Source organism: Callorhinus ursinus, unplaced genomic scaffold (assembly GCF_003265705.2).
Source record: "Callorhinus ursinus isolate GAN/ISIS: 27379988/994484 unplaced genomic scaffold, GSC_fseal_2.0 scaffold4, whole genome shotgun sequence".
Lineage (NCBI taxonomy): Eukaryota > Metazoa > Chordata > Mammalia > Carnivora > Otariidae > Callorhinus > Callorhinus ursinus.
The window spans coordinates 42,375,891-42,401,598 of record NW_027397066.1 but is presented as its reverse complement, the minus strand read 5'-3'; the positions used below and the strand labels follow the sequence as shown (position 1 = coordinate 42,401,598).

General features: G+C 34.1%; 1 protein-coding gene across 5 annotated transcripts in view; it reads left to right on the top strand.

Moving 5' to 3' along the window:
• CHIC2 (cysteine rich hydrophobic domain 2) overlaps window positions 1-25,318 on the top strand; it is an 85,904-nt gene extending 60,586 nt beyond the window's left edge. For 4 of the 5 annotated variants that reach the window (XM_073891685.1, XM_073891686.1, XM_025887348.2 and 1 more), the window contains 3 exons: window positions 5,642-5,698; window positions 5,865-5,924; window positions 9,395-25,318. In XM_073891685.1, the coding sequence (XP_073747786.1) occupies window positions 5,642-5,698; window positions 5,865-5,924; window positions 9,395-9,445 (168 nt within the window). In that variant the 3' untranslated portion in view covers window positions 9,446-25,318. The remainder of the gene's footprint in view (window positions 1-5,641; window positions 5,699-5,864; window positions 5,925-9,394) is intronic. The other variant, XR_012377915.1, reaches the window with a different exon arrangement.
• The last annotated feature ends 390 nt before the right edge of the window (window positions 25,319-25,708 follow it).

Genomic DNA, 25,708 nt, shown 5'->3' with positions numbered 1-25,708 from the left:
ATACCTAGTATTTAAGATTAGTTATAGTTTTGATACACAAATTACCTGCAGTTGCTTAGCTTATCTTCATCTCAAAATATTACTTTGGAAAACAGTACTAAAAGTGTTGTTCTAATGATACTTTGGTGGATGTTTTAGTTTATCTAGGTTATTTAAAAGTTAATGTTCATATGAAGTTTTTAAAAGGAGCCTTTAGGTACAGGAAGAGAATTTGTTTAAACATCCTTTTTCTTTTTTTTAAGATTTTATTTATTTATTTGACAGAGACACAGTGAGAGAGGGAACACAAACGGGGAGTGGGAGAGGGAGAAGCAGGCTTCCCGCAGAGCAGGGAGCCCGATGTGGGGCTCGATCCCAGGACTCTGGGATCATGACCTGAGCCGAAGGCAGAGGCTTAACGACTGAGCCACCCAGGCGCCCCTGTTTAAACATCCTTTTGAGGAATCTGATCATAGTCTAGTTTGTCTTTTTGTTGAATCCAGATTTTTCATGTGTCACAATACTGAGGTATGCCATTTAATTTTCTGCACATCACTGCAGTATAAGACATATGAATCCAGAAGAAACAGGTAAATTATGTAATTTTCTCTTGTTAATGCATTTAAAATTTTATATGGTTTCTTTCTAATGACTTAAAACTAGAAACATTGTTGAGTCACTTATTTTAGCAATTTGAACTTGTATGGATGTCAAAAGAAAATATAGTTCTTACTTGAAAATACTTAAAATACTTTAAAAAAAGATTATGCATGTATTTAAAGCATTGTTCTAGTTAAAGCTTAATGTATTATAAATTTAGAAGTTTAAAATTAAAACATGTTTTAAAAAAGAAATTGAGCATTTGAAATTGCTCTTTGACATTGTGATTTGAATAAATTTCATTCAAATAAAGTTTGAGTTTATTGAGTTAAATTTTTAAGTTTAAATAGCAGAACTTTTATAGTTGTTAGTATTAGTGAGATATTCTATTTATATATCTTGGTAACATTTTAGCATCTTTATGTTTTCAAGACTGATAAGAATGCTGTTTCCTTGCGGAAAATTCAGAAATACAGCTTCCACATTTAACATTTTTTCCTTTGGCTTTGAAGTACTTTAAAATTCATGAGATTTCCATTGATTTTATTAGCAATTTCTAGAAAGCCACTTTTTGAAAAACCACTTTTCAAACAATTTATTGTGATAAATGAATCATTGGTAATGAGTATACTATTAAGTAATAGTGTTAACAAAGTAGGGGAATAATACACTCGGGGTTTCCTAAATGATTCCTTGCTGCCCTGAATGACTTATTTATATCTAATGGCATGTAATTTGCTTATAGAGGATAGTAATTTATTCCTTAGAAAGTAATGATATTTAGAAAAAAATGGCAAAAATGCTTTATAATAAGTCAAATTTGAATTTTCAAGAAACCCTAATTTTCAGTTGTGCTAACTTAACTATGTCTAGGTGCTGTATAGGTACTTTACTATTGTAAGCTTACTTTAGATGCCTCTTTGGAGGTTGATAAGAATATGTCATACCTAATGTAAATTTTTTATTAATCATCATTTAATTAGCCATTTTGTGAATTATTCAGGCCATTTTACATCTATTAAGGGTTTCATGTTTTCACTTATTTCCACAATTCTATCAAAAAATTAAAAGGAATCAAAGGCAATAGAAATAGAAACCAAAATTTCTATCCTTCTGTTACTAGTACTTGTTGCTTAAGTCTGTTTATTTAGAAATTGAAATGGTTTTGAATCTGTTATTTTTTACTTTAACATTGCCAAATGGCTATATTATAGTTACTTCACCTGTGAGAAAAATATAATTAGCAAGGTGTTGAAATGAAGAAATGTGTGAAAAAAAGTTAAAGTGAGCTCTGTGATAAGGAAGATAGGTGGGAGTCCAGATTCTTGGGGGGCTGTCCCCTTCCAGACCAGGTTAATGGCATAATATTCTCTTAAAAACTTGTTTTGCTTGCATGGTGTGAGTTGGTGGTCTGGGTCCTTTTAATTAAGAATCCATGATAAAGTTAGATTTCTTGTTGATCATCTTATGCTACAGGACTGAGGATTCATTGGTAAAGAACCACTAACCTGTCCTCTCACCCCTAGGGTGTGAACACTGAAAAGGATTAAGGCCCACTGTAGGGAAGCTAACACTGAAGCCTGCACTGCCCTTTCCCCTGTTCTTTTCAGTTAAATAGAAGATTTTTAGTTCCCATGACTATCAATCTAGTGCTTTTCACAAGCACCAAATTCTTTTCAGAAAATTAAGATGACTTATTTTTAGAAATCCACTGGCCTAGAATACTGAAAGATGATTTTTTGGTATTTTGTGTTGACAGGCCCTGTACGTACTAATTTTTTTCTGGTGCATCTTAGTTTGCTTTAATTTATATTGAATTTAATGATTGATACAAACTTTTAAAAATCAAGAACAGATTTTTATATGGTTAGGTTTTCTTGTCTAGTAGTAATAGAGTTTGGCAGTGTTGAATCTTATATTTCTTTAGAAATAGCTATCAAACAACCCTGTGGACATAAACTCTTAACTTTTATTTCTAGATGACTGCAATTATAAGGTGCTTTCTTTTCATGTTGAAAGGCTTTTAAATAGCTTTTATAAATGCTGAGGTGTCATATATTTTTTCAGTATTTGCTAAATTGGTATTGTATTTAAGCTTGAAAATATATTTTGATTTTTTTAGCTAAAATAATTGCAGAGTATTAAACATTCTTGGTAGTTAAAGCTTTTTTTTTCCATTTAATTTGAGCTTTTGTTGTTACTAACAAATAATTTGTGGCACAGTTTCTCTCTCTCTTTCTTTCTTTTTCTTTTACTTTCCTTTTTTAAATGACTGCTAAAATCTATATACTTGTCACCTTAGTGTCCTAGAAATGTTCCACTTAGATCAAGGGTTCCTTTCTGGTTTTGTATGTTCTCACCTGCTCCTCACTGTAAATCATTGAGATGTCAAGTGCAATGATTAATTAAGCTGCACGTGCAAGTGCTTTTTTTTCACCTGTCAAGCAGGAAAGAAGTCTTATCGCAAGATTAGATGCTGCTAATTCACAGCTTTTTCTCCAGACTGTCAAGTATGTAGAAATATTTTATATTTAGATGCTTGTTCAGAATATTGCATATCAGGGTTTGTTTTGATTTGAGTTCTTAAATATTGTAAGATACAATTATTATACCAAACCCTATCATTAAACTCCTGATTAGAGGCAAAGAGTAAATTCAGAATTCCTACATAAATATTTTGGAATTTTAATTTTATACTTTGTAATTACCTTTTATCCAAAAACTGCTAGTTGACTTCAGTTACTTAAAGTAACTATTTTCAAGTATCTAAATTGATTTTGTATGTACCCTGGGATCCATTCCTAATGAGATCCATTCTTATAATATAGCATAGGTTTAAATTTGTGATGAAATCTGATGATGGTAACTACACTTTTTTCTTTGAGTAATGAATATTTGCTGGATGTAATGTTAAGCTTTTACTTTTTATATGTTGATGTAAAACCTTGGACTTGGATAGCTTGTTCTCCCCACCCTAGTTATTTCATTCTCCACCCCCCTTTTTAAACATCAGTAAAATTAAAACCTCAAATTGTATAGTAATCTTAATCTATTATTAAAAAGTCCTAGAAAGGAAGATTACAAGGTAGATTCAGGTTTTGAATCGGTTTTGCCATTGGTTTAGCAGCGGGTGGGCAGGCAGATGCCTGCTCAGAGTAGAACCTATTGCCATTTTTCACCATTGATAGAGTAGCCTTTCAGAGTCAATGAGCTCTGTCAATGTGAGCTTGTCAAGGCTACAACTTCATAGACCTGAGAGGCGGTTTGAGAGGTCAGCCCTTTTCAGGTTCGCTGTGATGCAAATGAACTTTAATGCTTAAACAACTATTGGAATTTTTATGTCTGCTCCTTGTTCTTTTTTCTTCACAAAGTCATTGACGAGACATTCAGTGCTTTTTAAATTGGAAGTTGCATTGTGCTAAAGACCTAGTACAGATTTACGGAGGGCTGAAAGCAGTTAGATCATGTTCTTTTCATGGTGCGATTAGAATCAAATCGATTTCCCTACAGCCTTCAGCATTCAGATGGCAATTTTAACAAAGCTTGGGGGCTAGACAAGGGACAAAACGACTGAACTGAATGTTAATTACACTCTGCAGCCTTATTTTCTTTTGATTTGGGGCTGACTGGCAACTAAATTAACAAAAAGTGTGACCATAACTGCTGCCCTATTTTCATTTAAAAGGAGAGCTGCCTCTAAAAGGCTATCTTTACAAAGAAACAAGTGAGGTCTGCTGATCATTGTTAACAAGGGCACTTTTTTTTCCTTTAAAATTCTTGCCAAAAAAAAAAAAACTCTTCAAAAAAAGTAATGTGATAATTTAGTCATTGGCATATTATTGCTCAGAGTTAGGTGATTTTCTGATTTTTATGACATAAGCTTGGAAAATGGTAATAGCGTGTAATTCATTGGTAGTTATGAATTATAATTGGCACCTATGTGACTAGTGTATCTTTAGTATGTACAGCATGCTAAAAGGTAATATGGTAACTTAGATTACAGTAGATACTTTAAAGAAATATTAACCATTTGTTATGTAACATTAAACTATTCAAAACCAGCTTGGTCCTAACAATTTTTCACCTCATCCTTGCTTGACATGCAAATTTTCATATTTGATTATTAGTACTCATTTAGTTGTGCACGTTAATAGCACTAGATGCTGCTTTTTTCCTTCCCTTGCAAGGAAGCTGCAGCTGCACCAAGTTGCAGTTGATTCTTGTGGCAACACTCTCTGTCCCTTTTGCACCTGCAGCTGTGTCGGTCTCATCCTAACACCTGGCGTCATGAATTATCCTCTCCTTTATTCATACTTCCAGGCAAGACCCATTTCATGCTGCATAGTAGATACTGCAAAAGTCAAGTGTACTGAAACAGAAATTTCTCAGTTGATTCCTTTAACAGTAGTATTGATTTAAGCATTTCAGTATCATTTTTGTTGGTTTATTTATAATATTTTGCCTCTGAAAATCTTTATCTGTGGGATAATTAATAAACAGGCTTTTAAATTTGGGTATTATTTTTCAGTATGATGTGAGAATTTGTTTTGATAGCTGATTGATTTTTTTATCTATTAATGTTTAATTATTTTCTTTTTGATTTTACCCTAAAGTCATTTGTATTTTGTTAACTAATATTTAAATAATTAGTTTTAAAATATGTATGAAGGAACTTTTATCACTAAGTACTGCAAAAATATTTTTGAAAGAAATGGATTAAAATTTATATCATTTGGTAGATGACATCAACTTTTTATTTATTCTTATTTTTTTTTTACATTCGCTTTTTAAAAGACTTTGATAGTTTCATATCAGAGGCTGATAAGTTTGAAACAGTTAAAAAAAGATACAGTGCTGAAGAATAAAACCATATCTTCATTAAAACAGAGTACTGTTTCTGTTCAGGGTACTATTTAGTACTAAAATGTTGAAAGTGTTATACCACCATGTACTCACTCAGTCACTGTCTTCTATCTCTCTCCTTTTCACACAAAAAACAGCTGCAAAACAAAGTTTTTCTAAAACCAGTCAAGAGTAAACTTTTTTCTCATTTGTCTTCCAGACACGAAGATCGATTGAGAAGTTATTAGAATGGGAAAACAATAGGTTATACCACAAGGTGAGTACCACAGGGAGCAGCTTCGTACTGTTGGGGTCTGAATTGCACAGTATGGAAACAGATGCTTTTGTTGAACTAAAAATATGAAAGGTGGACAAATGGGTTAGTCTGTGTGCTGCAGGAGAATAGGGCTCATTTTTCTTCTTTTCCTCTCCTACTTGTCTAGCTGTGCTTGCACTGGAGGCTGAGCAAAAGGAAATGTGAAACGAATAACATGATGGAATATGTAAGTTAAAGGGCTGTTTTGTGAGTTTCTCTATTAAATGATCATTTATTTTGCTTCTGATCTTATTCTTTCCATGATTATTAATCAGCAAAGGTGTCAGGAGCTTAATCTCCTGAGCGTAGGGATTTTCTACGGTTCACAGATGCATGGTTTCATGTGCAAGACTGATTTATAAAGTTATGAATGACTTGAAAACAAGGCTTCACTGTGTTCTGAAAAATAATAAATTAATTGCCAAGATAAAATAGCCTGAACATGTGTTGATGGAGTGTGAAATTTTAGATGCTGTATAAAGAATAACCACAACTTTGGTTACGCAGCAAGTCAGATATGGCTTTTTTATATAATGCTAATCAAGTTTCCAAGTATGGAAGAAAACCTTTCAGCCAAGCCGTTGGAGCTTAAGAAACCTTTAGCCTTTATATATTTTAACTGCCCATACCTCAAGTGACCTTTAAAGAATCTTTCAAAGTGTTATTAGAATATTGTTCTATAAAAATTATCTTAAAGTAAAGCAGGAGAGGAGATGTTGCTCATCCTGTATTCTTTAAATGATATCTGATTGGCATATGTATACAATGAATTTTAGAGTTTATTCAGTATGGGGTTTAATTTACTGACTCCTTGATTTACTTGAACAATTTTTCTCCTTTTGAGAAGTTCAGAATACTGTAGAAAATCATGAATTTTTATTCTTCCCTGAGCTTGGGTGTTTTATTTTAAATTTGGAAAGGTTATTATAATAAAAGAAAAAGATCTGTCGAAGAGTTAATTGTTGAAAATGAAAGTCATAGTCTTTGTGAAGTAAGCAGACATACTTCTGGCAGATTTTGTCTATTCTCTGAAACAATATAGCCATCATAGATAGTATATGTATGTGTGTCCATGTGTGTGAGAGTGTGTGTGAACAAGAGATTGATTAAAACAGTGCTTAAATAGTTGGAAATTATCATAAAATCATTTTTCTCTGTAGCGTTTTCCCTTTCTTTCATTATCATACAGTCAAATCCCATTTCTAGCCTTGAACATAAAAGACATCTTAAAAATGTCTTTTTTCATAGAATAGCTCTATTCACTGAATCAAAGAATGTAGACTTTATCATTATGTTACATCAAACATGTTAATTAATGATGATGAGAAAGATACTTGATACTTTTTTTTATTAAGAAATGCTAGTCTAGTGCTTTCATCATAGATGGTAAGAGTTTATATATTTTGGGAGGAGGAATGATTTAAAGGATTTTGTGAAAAAATACTTGGCTATATTTATGAACTGAAATACTAATACATTTCTAAATTTACTTTGGAAAGGAAGACATGAAAGATATTTCCAGTGCTGTTATTTCCAGGTAGAACTATAAGAACATCATTCATTCATAAAATGCCCTCAAATATTCATGTTTATTTTTATGACATTCTTTTATTAACTAAAAATAAAATAATTTAACCATCCAAAACATTCTGAACTATCTACTTTGTAAGATAGTGTAATTTATCATGAATTTTTGGATAAACACTTTTCCTAAAGCCGTATTATTTCGTATACCATCATAGAAGATATCCAGAAGAGTTGTTCAAAGGAAAAATATAGGGGTGGCTGCTGGCTCAGTCCGTGGAGCATGCGACTGTTGATCTTGGGATTGTGGGTTCGAGCCCCATGTTGGGTATAAAGATTACTTAAAAATACAATTTTTTTAAAGGAAAAATATATAAAAATTGCTACAAAAATGTATTTTTTTCTAAATTTTCTCAGAGTATGTATATTTGTGATAGTTGCTTGGGAGAATAACATAATTTCAAAAACTCCCTAAGAAATAATTTTTAAAAGTTAATATAGCAAAATAGTATGAAGAGTGCTTCATTTTTCTAATGAATTGGGGCCCTTTTTACCACATATTTCTCTTTGACCTCAACTTTTCTTTAACTTACAGAAATTTCATTTGTTAATTAAAAGAAAATGATTCTCCTTGATTATATTTTGAATACTGGGGACAATCTAGAAAAAATATCAACTTGATACCAACTTGTCTTTTATTCGGATACAGTAGAATAGTGTGATTTAGAAGAAATGAGACAAGTGGCCAGTTTCTATGTGTGACTTCTTTCTGTGTGTGAAAAGAGGTTATAGGATATATTCTTTAAAAACTAATGATAACTCAAATATAGTCAAAGGTAGCCTTTATTTTGCATTAGATGGTAAACACTGTAAAATGTAATGCCTACACCTAAGAACTGAAATTTATAAAAACTGTCTGATGAGGACATGTTTGAAATATAGAAGTGTTTATTGAATGTTGACTCATAAGTAGTTTAAACATCAAATCAGGTAGTTTAATCATCAAATTTTAGAGCTGCAGTGAATTTTGTCATCTAGCCCAATCCCTTTATTTATTATATGAGGAAACTGAGAAACGGGAATCTAGCTCAAATAAAAAGCTGTCGGAAACCAGTGAACATTTTGTTGGCAAATACCAGGTCAGAAGAGTGGCAAAGGGTGGCACCAAAGGCTTAGTACAGGATAACTAAAGTAGGAGAGAAGTATTTTTGAGCTGTGTGTAGAAGAGCCTTCTTTATTGAGGCAGATCAAAAATCAGGAGAATTGAAGAGTGAAAATGAAAGTTTCTGGCTCATTTGGCTAAATGTAGAAGAGTGTCCAAACCTGGAGGTTATATCAGGACAAGTTTCTGATAGAAAAATGAGGAGTTCACCAAACTTGGAAACTGTTCAAATAATGTTTTGTTTAGCATCAGTTTCATACAGAGTTGGAACAAGGGAAAGAATTGATTGTCGTTTAAGGCAATTCAAGTTTGGAATAAAAATTAGCTCTGTTCACCTTGTGTTTTTCTGTGTTAATGTGTTTTGTTTTTATTGGTTTTCTTTTCGTTTCATAGTAAAAGGTCCTTTCGAACAAATTTAGTCTTTAATATTGCTGACCTAAGAAGAGAAGAACTTTTTAAAAAAATTAGAGATAAAGGACCCTTTATCAAGAGATTACATATCATGGTAGGGTAAAGTGAGAGCAAATCTAGAACCCAAAGACCCATGGAATTGGGTGAGATAAAAAGGAGGAAGACCAAAGAAATAAACATTGGGTTGGTTATAACCACATGGTGCAGTAGAAAGGGCAAGGCTTTGGAGTTAGGGTAGTTCTTTGTTCAAATATTGACCCCAAAGTGCGTGGTGTTATACTTACTTGGATCATCAGTGTCCTCATCTGTAAAATGAGGGTAATAATACTTGCCTCATGGAGAAGTTCTTAGGATTAAATAGATCCACAGAGTATGAGACACTTGTTATGCAGTCAGTTCTTAAGAAATGCTGGCTCTGGCTCCCTTCGTCATTCACCCCTGCATGCATTCTCCTTCAGGGGCACTGTCAAAATTGCTGTAAGTGATGGCATAGAACGGAAATTTGTTTAAGATAAAAATTTATTTAAATATTTTTAAAACTTTTTTTTCTCCTTCTACAGGTCATCCTCATAGAATTTTTACCAAAGACACCGATTTTTCGACCAGATTAGCATTTACTTTATTTATAGAGACTTTCCAAGTATGTTGTCTTTCCAATGGTGCCTTGCTTGGTGCTCTCCTGGTGGTGACATAACATTGGTTCTACAGAATCGTGTGGTGTTTTTTTCTGTTTTTGTTTTTTTTTAAATAACCGCATGTTCTAAGTGTGCATTTTTGTCAAACTTTGCAAGTTATTTCATACAGATGTTTAATACTTAAGTTATTGTGCTCTTTTCTGTTATGTATTCTGATTTTCAAGGATTACTTTTTTTGTATTATCGAAAAAATACATTTGAAATTAGCATAAAAAGTGGCCAGCCTTTTTTATTTTATCACCAAGGTACACACAGTCCTTTATTTATTAATTCCATAATATAGAAGAACACTTTTGTAAGGCTCTACTTATCTATTCTAGCAAGCACACTCTTTGTATTATTTTTCTTCCTTTTAAAATTTAAAAGTTATTATTTTAAAATAGTAAGTTTTCTTTAATAGCTTTTTGGAACCTAACATACCCTTTCCCATACAATTCCTAATGCTCTGTTTACAGCAGAAATATTTGTAACATTATGAAGACCTATCAAAAATTTTTGATAGTATTTCTGTCTTCAGAGGTAGTAATGCAGGATTAAATTATTTTTATTAGAATAGACAAATAATGAATGGTATGCATGCACCTAATGGTTACTAGAGCTCAGGATCACAAAATATAGTAGCATTACAATCTGTGTATATTTTTGATCAAGATGATAATAATGGCCTTACTTGCATTATTTTTTATTGTTTATCAAATCTTATATAGAAAAGTATGGAAATACTCCTTTTAAAAATTTCTAAGGGAAATATTTCTCCCAATCTAACATAATTGTAGAATGGATGTATGTTTCTGAAAGGTTTTTGAAAGAAAGCAAAAGTTGTAGAATTAAAAGTAAGCTGGTGTTTAATACCCATTGATATTTAGAAGAGATTATTACTAAGAAATGGAGGACATATTTAGTACTGTTTTTATCCACTAGTTTGCTTTCAGTCCAGTTATGTATACTTTTTTGATTGAGAATGTGACATATAAGTTTAATCAGATTAGCTTGTTTCTTTTAAATATATACAAACATACATATTTTTTCCTTCCTTTTGTTGTACATATCTCCATGCATTTTAAAACTTTCTAAATTTCTGAATGGCCTATGTGTAAAGTTTTGTTTTTATAGACCTGAAATTATAAAAGTTTTAATGTGTGTCAAGAACTTGTTCCATACAACTGTGGTATCTAGCAATAATGTGAATAACTTTTGAAATTATTATATAAACTATGCTTACTAATTTGTATTAAGAATTGGTACCACTATACAATATCTTTTCTCCTTGTATTAAATATTTTAAATACCAGTTTCATTAATTTATATACCTGTATTTTTTAAAAGTATTTCTCTGTACTCCTCCAAAGTACTGTAATTCTATATAAATTTGAATAGTTGGATTCTAGTATCTTAAATCCTATATCCTATATTGGACATTAGGAACTATCTTAAAAATTAGGGTTGGTTTTTTTTTTCAGCTGAGATTTATTTCCATTGCCCCCCAAAACACTTAACAACTTGAATTTATAAACCACTTTTCCTATGAAGAGTTCAAAGTACAAATAATTCAGACCCCTCTCACTTTATTGACCTTGTGTCCAGGGTATGTCCTACCACCTTAAAGTAGTAGAACTAAAAGATAATGCTATTACAAAAACGAGTATTCCTATATGGTTTCAGTGTGAACAATTGTTGTCTGGAGAAGGCTAAATCTGCCTCAGGATTCAGAAAGAGCAGAAAAATATAACTCTGTAGGCTCTGCAACACAGTGTTCTATATCTAAAATTCTGTAAATTTGTAGAGTACTGTATTGATCAGCTTTATAGGAAGAACTGTCCCTTTTTCAACATAATTTTTTTCTCCTGTTCCTAGTTTTCTGGAAATTTTAATTTAAAAATTATTCCCATAAGAATATTTTAACGTAAGATAATTTTTACAGTTGATAGTATTTAGGTATAGGAATCCTTTTAAAGCTTTTCTGATTTTGAGAGGCATGGCAGTTGCTTTGAGGTCCTGAGAAATGTGCACTCTTATATTTCCAGTGTGTATATAGAAAAGAACCATGAATGCTTAATATGTGGCATTACCATTAGCCAGTTATGCCTTGAGCAGTTAGATTTCCATGTTTGGGCTTTTATTAGTAGCCCCCAGTAAGCCCTCTGGCTTATTCTTTCTTGATTCATGAATCTAAGTGCCCATGTTGCTGGAAATTAGAAATGTCAGAGATGCCTATGTTGTGTGAACATTAGTCCAAAGGAAGTACTTAAAATGATAATTGTTCTTCAGTTCCTGTTTTCTAACTTAAAGTTTGTGAGACATGAACCATAGGTACTTTTAAAACTGGCCAAGAAAAGGTATCATTGGCAGAAAATCTAGCATATAGATTTTGCATAGGCTAAGTGAATAACTTACAATCTTTTATATATTATTGGCATTTTACAGGTAATCCATCATTCTTGTGTAGAAACATTTACTTTTCCAAAGCTTTTATTTTAATACACTATTATCTGTCAAATAAATAAAATCTTTAAAATACATATATATACTCTAGAACCTAAAGGCTATAAGTAAAATTCAAGTGACACGTTTAGCTTCTAAGGCAGATACTGGCCCTGCTCACAAGAGGGTCACCTTACCTATATAAAATGGTCATCAGATGCTTTATTAAGACTCTTTAATGACTAGGTTCCATTCATTTGAAATATAAACATGTAATTTTGGCCTAAAATCAAGAAGTGTTCAAACCTTTAATAGTCAGCAATAATTTCCTTTTCTTACTAGAAAAACTACTTTTATAATTGAACGTTTTAAATCAGGAAGAACTACAACTTTCTCCATGGCTGTGTTTTCAGTGTTATTTGTAGACGACCTCTAATTGCTTCTTTATATTAGTAGACACAGGCAAACTGTATAAAACTTTGACAACATTCCATATCAATCTTGGGTTATAAAAGAGTATTAATAGTGACATGTACAGCTGGATCCACAGTTGCATGCGTTCAAACTACAGTAGTCTTACATAACATTATGTACATAGACTGTTTTAACTTTTATGGTATTCTGCTTCACAATTATAATGTTTAGCTGCATGCCTGATTTTCACTGTATATATTTGATTTGGCTCAAGTGTTGGTCAGTAGTACTAAATCAGAAGTACAATTGGTTTAAACCTGTCTTTGACTGAGTTCCAACATCTAGTCCTGGAACCCTCTTTCCTCCGATCCTACTGAAGCAGTGTGGGTCCTTTTGCTGCCCTCCTGATGTCCAGAGTCTTCATCCAGATGCGGACATAGTTCACCATTGCCTTTTGTTTTCCTTCCCCAGAGCTTGCAGTACAAATGGTAATTTTTTTGCATTCTTAGCTTGGTGTTTAGAAGGCCAGTTAAAGTGAGTTAGTCACATTAAGTGATTAATGGGTGACACTTCATTCTGCTAAGGTGGCACTTGCATTTTAAAAGTTTCTAAAGTCAAATTTCCCATTGGAGCAGTGGTGCAATTGGTATTTTCCTTATCAACAGACCCTATTGGTCCAGACTTTGCAGGGAAAGAATAATAGGATGGTTGCATGTGGGGCTTCTCAAACCACCATTTCTGAAGAAAGCTGATTTATATCTACTATTATGGCAGAAAGAATAGGCTCAAGGCCAATCCTAAACCAAATAAACCAAACTATTAATAATAGTTGTGTTAAATATACTTTTAGATATAATAACCAACTTTATGTTATTTTTAGGAACATGCCTTTTATATAAGTTGAGATGTGAAGGTGATTTTTCTTTAAAACTTGAGTTACCTTGTTCTGTACTTTTACAAAGATGTTTAGATAGTAATGTAAGGGAAACCTAAATGTTGTTTATATTATTAATCATAATTCTGTGTACTAGGGAGCAATATTCCCCTTCCTCCCACAATGGTAAATTGAACAACAGCGGTTGTTTGTAGCCTTAATAGACAATACTGAAAATAGAAATTCAGAATGCTAATCCTGATTTTGAAGTTGTTTCTGATGTTCTACAAAATCATCAAATTACTTGGCTTCTTTGCATTTATCTTTTTTCACAAAAGGAAGATACTATGACTACCTCATATTTTAAGTCATTTTGCTGTTATTTAGTCCTATATAAAAGAAATGAACAAGTAGCTTTCTTGACTACTTACAGAGTCAGCAGAAACCTGAGTTACTATCAAATTTTGCATTTAAAATTAGAGTACTTTATTTATTTATTTATTTATTTATTTATTTATTTATTGTAATGATTTGCATGTTTAAAGATCACATATACATTAAGTACAATACTTGAGAAAAGTTTCTTTCTAATACCCTGTAAGACGTAGTTACATTTCAGATACTTAAGCAAAATCATGCCCCCCCCTTTAAATAGCATCTCTACTTCATAAACATGATGCTCTGAATTTGAGAGTTGACTGCTTTTTTCTCTTTATGAAGGATAGTGTATCGCTTTCTCAGCTCTTTATCTCAGAAATATTTCAGTAAACTCATCATACCAGGCATTCTTAATTTTGGCAGATAAGCCAAAATTGTATGTATTTGTTTTTAAAGAAAGTCAACCAGACTTTAAGAGAAGACAAGTAACGGATCAGTGTTTTGGCTACTCTATTGGACCATAATACATTCTCAAACTGCAGATTTCCTCTCCTGTTATCTTTCCTGCTGGTTCGTAATTTAGTATAACTGGTTCTAGTTCTTTCTTGACATAAATTCTATATGGATTTAAAATGTTCAAGAAGGAACAAGCATTCTGTTCCCTCAAGAAACCTTTTGCACTAATAAAAGACCACCTCCTTCTTTCTCTTCTAGTAGCAGCTTATTTAATTAGGTAATTACAATAATCTCATTGCATTGCCATGAAGTCTTCATAAACAGGAGTTTGTTTTAACTGAAGTTATCACAGCTCTTTTAAAGTCTCTCTTTCTTTTTACATTTGTTGGAGCTAATGAATGACATTTTGTCCTCTCAGAAGAGTTAAGCATTATGAAGCTGGCAGTGGAAGCAAGGTAGACCTGATTGGAAAGCAGTGTGCTGAAATCTACTGGCTGAGAGAAATAACTGCATTGTTACCCTACACTTTGGTTTATAAGGGGCAAAATTATGCAATGGTGGGGAATTGCACAGAGCTTTATGCTTCCTTTTATATCGTCTTTATGTATTACAATGGAACTTTTTTTTTAAAGAAAAAATATTGTTCTAGATAGAGTTTTCCTCTGCTATCCTGTCCTTCGAGAAGATAACGGGAGGCTACCTTGAATAAAGTATTCTTTTATTTATCTTTTATAATGTAAGTGTGACAGTTTTTTAAAAAACACTAAATAAAGGATTTTAGGAATTTATTCCTATATCCTTAATAAGCATGGAAAGTTTTCAAATAAAATAATCAGAAACTTACGGTAGGGGAGCAGTTAGGCAGACCCAAGATCAGGGTCCCTATTATGTTTTCAGGTAATTCTAGTTACATTCAGGTAAGTCTAGTAACATTTTAAAAAATGAAAATGACTTTTGTAAAATATATAGTTGAATCTTAAAAGGTATATATCATATTTTTCTTTCATTCTTAGGAAATTAACACCATTGTCAAACATCTGTGTTAAAACAAAATGGGGTTTAGATAAAAATTTTTTGGCCTTCATAATTGTGAAGAAATATGTAGATGGGTTATATTTAAAGTGGTTTGGTTCTTGGTCCCATGTTGGTTGTAGTATATTTAGTCTTATAAAATCAAGTCCTAATTGACAGGGTTTTTCTAGTAAACAAATGGATTTCTAATTTGAGCCAGGGGACTTTTTTTTTTTTTTTTTTTTTTACTTGCTTGCTTTGGCTAGTTGAGTTTTTGTTGTTAAGTGAGTTGGTTGTAATGTGTGACTTCAGTACGTGATTCTCTGCTTGAAACTAAAATGTGGGCTAATTTACAGCATTTGTTCTTTAAAGACTATACTACATTAAATAAAATTTTAAGCCAATTTAGATGAAGTTGGAAAAGAGAGCCTGGTGCTTAGAGATCAAATCACTTTAAAAGAAATTGGCCAAACTAATGATGTCTGTTGAAATGACCATATGAATGAATACACATACAAATACTTCATCTGTATATATGATCTGTACAAATATCTGGGAGTAAAATAATTGACATCATGAATATGAGTTTAGGAACCATGCATAATAAAGAAACTTTTGTATTTATGTGTTCATAAACTTGCACATAGAAGAAAGTAGAGAAAAGGTACAACTTACATATTATCTTTTTTCACCAAAGATCTTATTTGAGTTGTCCCTAAATTTTAAAAGCCAATACGGCTTTTAAAATGGGGTTCTCAATTATCTTATTTAGGCTTAGCATTGGTTTTTAAGCTTTCAGTGGGAGGCAGAAATAATTCTGATCACTACTATAAATACACATATTTAGCAGTATTTAAAGTTCATCTGTTGTATTGTTTCAAATAAATACTTGTCATACACACTTTTACTTTTTTGTTTTACTTGGTTGAACCAGATTCTAGGGCAAACCTTTAAGAAATAATTCCACACATATGGGAAAAAATACATGTATGTGCATACACACACGCACACACACACACTTCATTCTAAGATAAATTGTAACTCAGTTGATCTTAGGCAGTAAAGATGCTTTCATCCCCATCACCTGGATTACTTTAGTTAAAATACAAAAGGACAATTCTATTTGAAACATTTAAAAACTAAGAGGGAAATTTTGTGTTTGTGGATTGTTTCCTCGAATCATCTCAATATTGTAGTTTTGAAAGAATTGATTCCTTATTTTCTGAATTCCTGTTCTTTCAGTCACTCCTTATTTTCATTCTGATGAGAAAAATATGAGAGTTCTCAGAAGTGTATTCAGTTTCCTTTTTCACAAACGGAGACCTAAGCAAAAATGCCATTACCGCTGGCAGGCGTTACTATCTTAGAACCCAGCACAGAAAGCCTAAAAGGATAGCCCAACCTTTTGTACCTACAGTCTTAGATATTGTTAGATAGCCATTCAATTTTCTTTCCATTGTGTGTGAGATGAATATTTCTTGAGACTTTTTTGTTTGCTTTACTAAAGAAATCAAGAAAGAAAGAAAAAAAAACCTCAAAAAACAAAACAAACAAAAAACACCCTGTAACTCATGTGAAGCATGCAGGGTGTTGTAATTTCAGTTTGCAAAGTGGTGTGATACAATGTTGCTGAGCCAAAAGCACACGATAGATTTAATGTAGCCAATTGTGTACTTTTGAAAAAAAGAGTAACTGTTCCCTGTGAGTTAATTTTGGATTTTTTCAAAATCTCTCTTTTAGGCTTTGTGCTGGATTCTTCCAGACAAATGCGTATTCCATGTGGGCCACTGTTCTGCTAAATGCTCTCAGTTCTCCTTTTGCAATCAAGATTATGTTGCTAAGGAGATTTTGCTTTTATTGGTGCCATTGATTTGTGTTAATACGTTTTGAATACCTCTCCGTATTCTTCCGTAGACAAGGCCAAAAGAAAAACTTCCCCGAGTTTCCCAATTTACATTACAAATGGAGCGGTGGTGTAATGAAGCCGATATAAAGTGGGCAGTTGAAAGGGAACTAAAGAAGGGCACTCAAGTGAGAAATGAAGAAATGTGCCGAGTGTAGTCTGTGGGCTGCCTTCGGTCCAGCTGCAGGAACTGGCTCTGGCCAGAGGTAGAGTGAGTGAGCACCTCCCTCTTCAAAGACCACCCACTTTTTGGACCCCAGGCTGCATACCGTAGATGACCTCATTGACTAATATAGGGCCCTTAAAAAAAGTGAGAAACTCCTCCTCAAGTGGCAAAGATGGTTCCCTCTCACCCCCGGAATCCCTTTTTGAATTCTTCCTAGCGCATGACTGAGGCTATACTTTCTACACCTTAGGACCTTAGGTGTGACGTCGTCGTTGTCCCTTAAAAGAAGTGCTATGGATGAACCAGTTCTTTTGGGTTGTGAGGAGGAGCGTATTCAAATTTTGTTGTTGGTATGTCACTAGGTGCTAAGGATGTTAACTACATTATCAGATTGAAGGTTTTAGTTATATGCCCCTTACTTGGTGTCCTATTCTAGACTTCAAAGACTCTCTTCACTATAAAACTCAAATGTTCTGAGGGGAAGGAGAATGCAAGTAGGCATGTCGTGAACCAGTGAAGTGATTTGCTTAGGTGGCAGTACGTTGAAGGTGCTGAGGAACACCTTCGCGGCACAACCATACATACACTTTCAGTGGTTTACATTATTCTGACAGTCTGCTATTAACGCATATGGCTTTGCTCTGTTTTGTAATCACAAATACTGCACTGATACAAGTTGAAGAAATTTTAGACATGCTAAATTAGAAATGTTAAAAATAATATGGAAACTATGAAGAAAAATTGCTACATAAGTCTGAGCAAATTTAAAATTGATCACAAGGGAAGTATCTCAAGTGTTAAAAGGACAAGCCTGCATTATTTGGAGACAAGAAATGACTGTTTCTATCAAAACAATTACATCAGTAAAAACTCTAATAGTTCTTTAATGTTGAATGATATGGGCAAGAAGCATAAATTCCAAAGGCATTCTGCTACCAGTGGGAAATATGAAATTTATAAGGAACATCTGAAAAGGAAATCCTTAATTCCTGTATTTATAGTACCTTTTCATTAGATGGTTTTCACAAAAGATGCTTGTCAACTACTATGCTTCATAGATAAAATCTTAATTTCCAGACTAAATCTGGTAAGAATTTTTGTCTTACATTCCAAAATCTTGGTATACCCATATTCCTGGGTGTGTTTTTTTCCCTGTAATATTTTTAAAGCTTTTAAAATTAATTACCTATAGCTTAAAAGACTAAAGCTGAAAAGTATAGGGATGAACTTATATCTTCAGCCTGGCATATCTGACTGTATTTGTCAATGGCTTCTATATTAATGCTACCATTCTTCCATGCTGTAATCCTAAAATTGAGAATTTGTAAGAATGAGGAAAATAGGTAAGAATTAATTATAGGTGAAAGGTAATGAGAAGTGAGAAACATAGTATTTTTGTATTATATATTGAGAGCTTCCCCCCTCCCCAAATTGGTATTAATCCATTGAAAGTGACTTCTACATTACTTTAAACTTTAGAATTCATATGCTTGGACAGCCCGACCTGAAGAAGTAGACAAACCTGTTCATGTAGGCAAAAAATAAGCAGTATAGTTTGAGCATCCAACATGTGCCAAAACTTTTGTGAAATTACTTTGCATATATAGGTAAAATTTACCAGAAATATTCTAAGATTTATAAACTGATAAACCAGCTCTTCATAGTTAGTCTTCTGTATGTAATATACTACTACCTGCTGGAGGGTAGTTTTGTAAAAGAATGCAAGTGTAAGAAATCAACCACTCTGCCTTGATTGGTATTTGTTCTGTATCACTGCTTAGGGCAAAGATGAGTTAGGTTATTTATAAATGCCTGGCATGCTTGTAAATACTATCAAAATAATCAACATTGCGGCTGGAAAAAGAGCTTTGAAGAAAGGATGTGTGTAGAAAAGCACTATCCTCTTTTCCAATTCTGTCAGTAGTGGGTCTTGCTCTTTAGCCATAGTCCACATCCATTGTTTAAAAATGTGGGATTTCAGAGCTGGAAGAAACCCCCAGATGTGCCCTATGGGAGTATGCATTAGAATCAACTGGGAGTGTTTTTGTTTTTTTCAAATATACATGACTCTACTCCCACCCCTATTGGAATTGGGGGGAGAGGACAGGAGAGCTTGTGTGTTTTGGAAAATATTCTCAATTACGGTAAGACACTGTCCCTTCCTTTTCTAACCTTACGACCTAGGAAGTCTGTCACTTGTCTGCACTCCTAGATGGTTAGTGACAGCACCAGGACTAAAACCCCAGTCGTATGATCTCTAGTTCACAAATGTGGGGTCTTTCCTGCAATAAATGCCATAGAGTCTTTTTTGCAAACTTAGTGATTAAAAAAAAAAAAAACCCTAAAAGTAATTATTTGAAATCCAGAAAGCATTACAAAATTGATTGTGTAACTGAAAGAGGATCACCTAAAGCAAATTGTTGGACCCCAAAAAATTCCCCAAATTTCTTATCTCCAGAAGTGAGGAACTTTTAGCTTTATCTACTGCCCAACCTGAGAACTGTGACTTAGACGTTTAATTATTTATTGCTGGTCCGTGTGAAAACATTTAGAATGGCTGGCAGCCTACCAGGCCCTGAGTTAAACATTCTACGGCCTGACTAGACTGCTGGGTAGCCAACTTCACATCAAATTAAACACATTCTCTTCATGATGAATAGCTTGGAACCCAAAAACTTGATTTTGTTACAAAAAATGCAAGGGGTGTGTTGTTTTCTAAATTAAAATTATTTTATGTTTTACTGCCACCATTCTGGTTGTGATTTGATGTCAAGTGTATTTTCTTTGGTGGTGGTGAGATGGAAGAGAAATGGACAATGAGGGACTTTTGGTACTAATAAAATAAAAAAAGGACTCCAGCAAGGTTGGACACAATGTAGCTTAGAGATGAACATTCATGAATTTTGTATTGAAAAAATTTACATTTCATTAACATTTTAAATTACAAAGGCAGGTCTACAAATACTGATTTGTATGTGTGTGTTCTCATTGCATTTTCCAAGCAAACAGTGAATAACGTAATGCTAACTTGACTATATCCTGTTTCCTTACCATTAATTTCCCTTTTTATTTTAAAGTGTGAGCTAACTGTAATGTGTAGCAACATTAATTTCAGTGAACCCCACTTTACATTTTCTATAGATCTATGCACATAAACTCCATGTAATGTTCCCTTATGTAACAAATGCTTGGGGATAATGAAGTGTAGTCCGAGCATCATTGCTCAGCTATGTAGTAAAGCAATTCTCCACAGACTTGCCACTCTAGTTCTGCATCCACATGGATAGCAATCAACTGTCTTGATAATGAGTGACAATATAAAAACGGAATGTTTGACAATATTCCCTAGAGATTAGAATTATTCAACTTCAGTTTGTCATTCTTTTAAACATGTACTCTGGGAAGTTCTGTGAAGTTAGAAGGAATTTGAAAGGGTTGAGGAAATAGTGGCTGGCTGATGTAATGAATGGGAATGTTGGAACTGAGAACTCAAGGAGCTGGCTGTCCAGCAGGCTGCCGGTTGAGGGTAATTGACAGGCAGGTGCCTGAGAAATGACAGGAAAGGCCCTAGTTTTAGTTATTGGCATCAGTAATAATGGCATTATGGCTCTAGGTTGTGATTGAAGAAGAAAATCATGTATCATATGAATTTAAAGTGTGTTAACTATTCAGTTGCAGGAAGTTACAGCATCTAAAAACTGAAAGCCCTTTAACCAGAATCTCTCATTTAAGAACTTGTTCTTGTGTAGTTTGAAAATATAGCAGCTTAAGAAAAACATATCAGTTTTAGATATATTTTTGGTAGAACTATAAACTTTAAAAATCACAGAATTAAGTATTTACTTTTATGAAAGTGCTTTTCCTTTGAATGCTTGGAGCATTCTCAGAAACTTAACATAGTTTGGAGTTCTCTTCTTGAAGAAGCGGCCATCAGTGAAGAATACAGCCTTTTGATGTTGTAGTATTACTGAGCTCTGACAGTTGTCTTTATTAACTCTGTCTCCTTCCAGCAGTGTGGAGCCCCCTATCACTGGGCTTTCCATGTGTTGTAACTGAATGCAACATTTTCAGGCATGAATGGGTAAACATGAAGAATTTCTTGGTTATCTCTGTGGTTCTGCCATTAAACTACTCTGATTTACTCATCACAGTTGCATTCTTGGGATGAATTTGTATTAAGATCACAAATGAAATTCATTAACTCATTCAAAATCAACCGGAGAATGTTTTTAATTAAACAGGAAGATGACGTACAGAAGCTGGCAATGTTGAAACCTAGATACTTAAATAGTACATCTAAAATTAATTGGGGGAATATTGATACAGTTTAAAACAGAAGGAATAAAATAAAAAATGATTTTTGTTTTTAAATAATTGGAAGTGTTGGCCAAAGATAGTAGTCATTCTGCCTTGGAATAACATTTGGATTTCACAATTTGAGTTTTATTTTCATGTTTGTTTTGACAAAATGCTTATTTTGCTTTCTTCGACATGAAAAGGTTTAAGGCTTTGAACTTTTTGAAACTGCTAGATCTAATTGTTGAAGTTTTGAAAACAAATCCAAGGGAATGTCAAAAATAAATAAGTTAGAATTACTATTGCAGCAAACCCATCTACTCACAAAATTGCCTTTCAAAGATACCTTTTTCTCAAAAACAAAAGAGGGAAACATATTTTACAAATTTATTATTGTCATTTTAATGCCACTTTAAGTGTGTTTTCTTTGACTCCAATTTTAACAGTTTAAAAATAGATGATTACCGAATCTTTTTTTCTTAAAGCAAAGGAGTCCAGCTCAATATGTTAAATCTACTATTAAAAGTTGCCCTGTTAGTATACTTTTCTTCATGGGATTGTCCATTACACTTAAGTAGACAAAATAAGTTATCTCATTTATTTCACACTATATGACTTTGTTTCTTCCAACTATAGCTTCAGCTTTAAAGAATACCTTCATCATTTCTTTTTGCATCAGCTCAGAATTCAGAAGGCATAAAAGAAATTGCTAGTTTTCATTCTCTTCAGTATGCTTCCATAAAGTAATCCTTACATAATGTGAAGTTTGTTTTGTTTTTGTTATTAGTATTTCTTTTCCTACTAGTTACCAAAGAGATTTATTATGACAGTGCCCCCAAATCATGTAAGTTGTGGCCTGGAATAGCAGATGACGACTTCTTTAAAAAGGTGTATTGAAGGGCGCCTGCGTGGCTCAGTTGTAAGCATCTGCCTTCCGCTGAGGTCATCATCCCTTCTCAGCTGGGGGTCTGCTTCTCCCTCTCCCTTTGTCCCTCCCCTTCACTTGTGCATGTGCGCGCGCGCTCTCTCAAATAAAATCTTAAAAAACAAAAAAACACATGCATTTAGAAAAGTGTTGAAGGGTACTTCTAAGAGATGACATTGCTGTAACCTAAAGACCTGTTGAACTTCCCTTCCTGAGTGAGACAAAAAAATCAAGCTAACAAGTTATCTTCCGATCCACAGTAGATCTTCAGAAAGTCGTCTGAAAACCAATTGCCCTTCACTGTGGCTAATCCACAGTTTACTAAATGATTAATGTAGATTTGCAGGTAACAGAGCTAGAAATATGTTACTAATGAAAATTGTTCTCCTTAATAGAGTCCTACTTTAAATTGGTTTGATGAAGAAAGGTTTCAAACGACGTATTAAGCTTGGCCCATTCTCAGACATTGTACCAAGGGCAAAGGATATTAAAGGAAATAACATCTCTCTGCTTCTGAAGAGTTGAGGCTGGAGGAGTAAGCATGTAATGTGATACGGTAACAGCCAAGGGAATTACATGGCATGGCAGGGCTACCAAAGGGCAATACACTTTGTATTGGGTGGGAAGTTCAGTGAAGTCTGCAGGAGAGATAGTAAAGGTGATTTTGAAGAATCAGTGGAAACTTAATGGACATGTGCAGAGACGGATATAAATATGGTGCATTAAAAAACTGAGGGGTTGGTTCTGAGAAATATAGGGAACAAATAGTTGCCAGAGGGGACGGAGGTGGGGGGATGGGCACAATCGGTGAAGGGGAGTGGGAGGTACAGGCTTCCAGTTAAGGAATGAATAAGTCACTGGGATGAAAGATCCAGCACAGAAAATGAAGTTAGTGGTATTGTAGTAGCATTGTATGGTGACAGATGGTAGCTGCACTTGTGAACATAGCATCACATACAGAGTTGTAGAATCACAACATTGTACAGCCGGAACTCATACAACATTGTGTGCCAACTACAAACACACACACACTGCCAGCAACAAAAATGGCGTTCTCCATGATGGGAAAATAGGGAAAAATGGTCTGGTATGTAGTAATTACATGTTAAATTAATAAATTACGAGGAGGCATCAAGGGAAGGCCAGAAGGGAAGGATGAGACGTATATCATGCTGAAATTTTAACTCCAACCTGAAGCTGTTGAGAGATTTTTGGAAAATGAATGGTCCCGATCAATCTGTTATTGATAATACTCATTCTGACTGTGAAATCAGCCAAAATAAGCTCCATTGTTAGTGTCTTAACTTGTAAAGCTAACAGGTCATAATTCCTTTGTTCCATAACTCATTATTCTAGCAGTAAGACTAAATAGGTAAGATAGAAGGAATGGAGGTGTAGAAAATGGCTTTGCCCTTTAACTGAAAGACTAGCTTTCTAACAATTGAGGGTCATTATCTGGGAATTTATCAAGGAATCTCTGGAATCAAACCTGGAATCTAATTCTGGTACCACTTTCTAGCTGTGTGATCTTGGGGATGTTACTTAACAGCTCTGTGTCTCATGTGTAAAATAGATGTATAATACCACCTGTTTCAAGAAATCGCTGTGAGGATTAAATAACATAATGCATATGTTCCGCTGGTAATGCCACCTAACCCAAAACCACAAGGACGAGTAGGAGTTGAACAAAATGGGGTTTATTGCTTGTTGAAACCAGAGCACACACAATGGGGAATCAGTGAGGGTATTGCAATCGGCACTGAAAGGACTTCATTAATAGGATTTGGACTCAGGTAATTTGGAAGAGTTCAAGGAAGCAAGAGTTGGCTTTGGATTTAGATTCTCTCAGGAAGTGGGGTAATTTTATGATTGGATCTTGTTTAGAAGGTGGGAAGAATGAAGCAAAGTTAAAGTTGTAACTGGTAAAAAGCAGCAGTGACTAGTATTGGGGGGAGAGGGGGAATGTTTGGAATTTGTGCTTTGCACTGTGGCTTTTTGTCCATCCTTAGACGAAATCATGAAGAGGTCTTAATCTGTTTGTCTCATTTCATCAGGGTCACAGAGCAACCTTGCCTAGTAGTGATGTTCTGTGAGATTCAGTTTATGTTCAACAGGGGAACACCAAAGGCCTCGCTGGTAGCAGGCCAGCCTCCCCATGCTAGGGGCTGCTTTTCCCTTTTTCATCACTTAGCACAATGCCTGGCCTAAAGTTCAAGTTTAAGAAATATTTCTTAAGGAATTGTAACATTGAGCCCAACTCTCAGAAATACATCTGAATCTAGCAGAGTGGACAGTTCCGCCTATTTTTGGAATGAATGTAACAGTGTTTTCCAATTCTATTGGCCTCTTCTATGTGAACAGATTTTTCTTACGTTTTAGATTTTTACTTTGAGTTAGTATTTTTCATACTCAGGATAAATCAGAATGTTAAACTTCTGATTCTTGCAACATTTTTACAAAAGTTTAACTGAAAGTTTGAAAATCGAATTCCAGCATCTCTATTTTATGTAAGTATAACACTTTATAGTGTTTATCATGACTGAACTTAAGTGTAGTTACTTGTATGATATCTGTGTTCCCAGATATGCTGCCAGAGCAGGTCCCATTTTGCCTTGTTATTTTATCTCTAGCCCTCTGTACAGTGCCTGGCACAGACTGTCGAAGAAATGGTTGTTGAGTCACTGAAGGAGGAAAAGAAACTGCTTGGAAAGCGGAACTGAAACTAACATGCATTGAGTGGTTCCTCATCGCCAGGGGCGATTTTTAGACACTCTACAAAAGTTACAATGAAATCCTGGACATAAAAGATAATTTCTCTATTCTGCCAAGGATGCTTTGACGCACGCGGAAGAAACTTGCTCTTCTAGGAAGCGATTAAGCTCGATTTCAGATCTGTGTTATTTATCAGACATTTAATAAACACTCCTATTGCACGGGGAATTCAACTTCTCAGAGCCTGTCATTAGCATCTGCTGCCTTGTAATTAAAGCAGCTCCTTCATCTGCTCTCCCTCTGTCGTAGTCACCCTGGAGTCTCAGTGTGTTTTAAACATAGCTGTCCCTGGCTGTCCTTCCACCTAGCCGCTGAATGCGGCGCGAGAAAAACCTACAACCGGTGCTAATTTCATAGTTACTACAGGGAGTTGTTACTCTACTTCACAAATAACCTGTGTTCTCTTGCTGTCCAAAATTGCTTTGCCCTACCTTCACTTCCCTCTTTAAGTGTCCAGCCCCGGCCGCCTCTTACTACTGGATCTTTTCATCAGCATACAAATATTCTCTTCCTCCTCCCATCTTTAAACAAAACACAACCCTCCCCGGACCTCAGATCCCTTT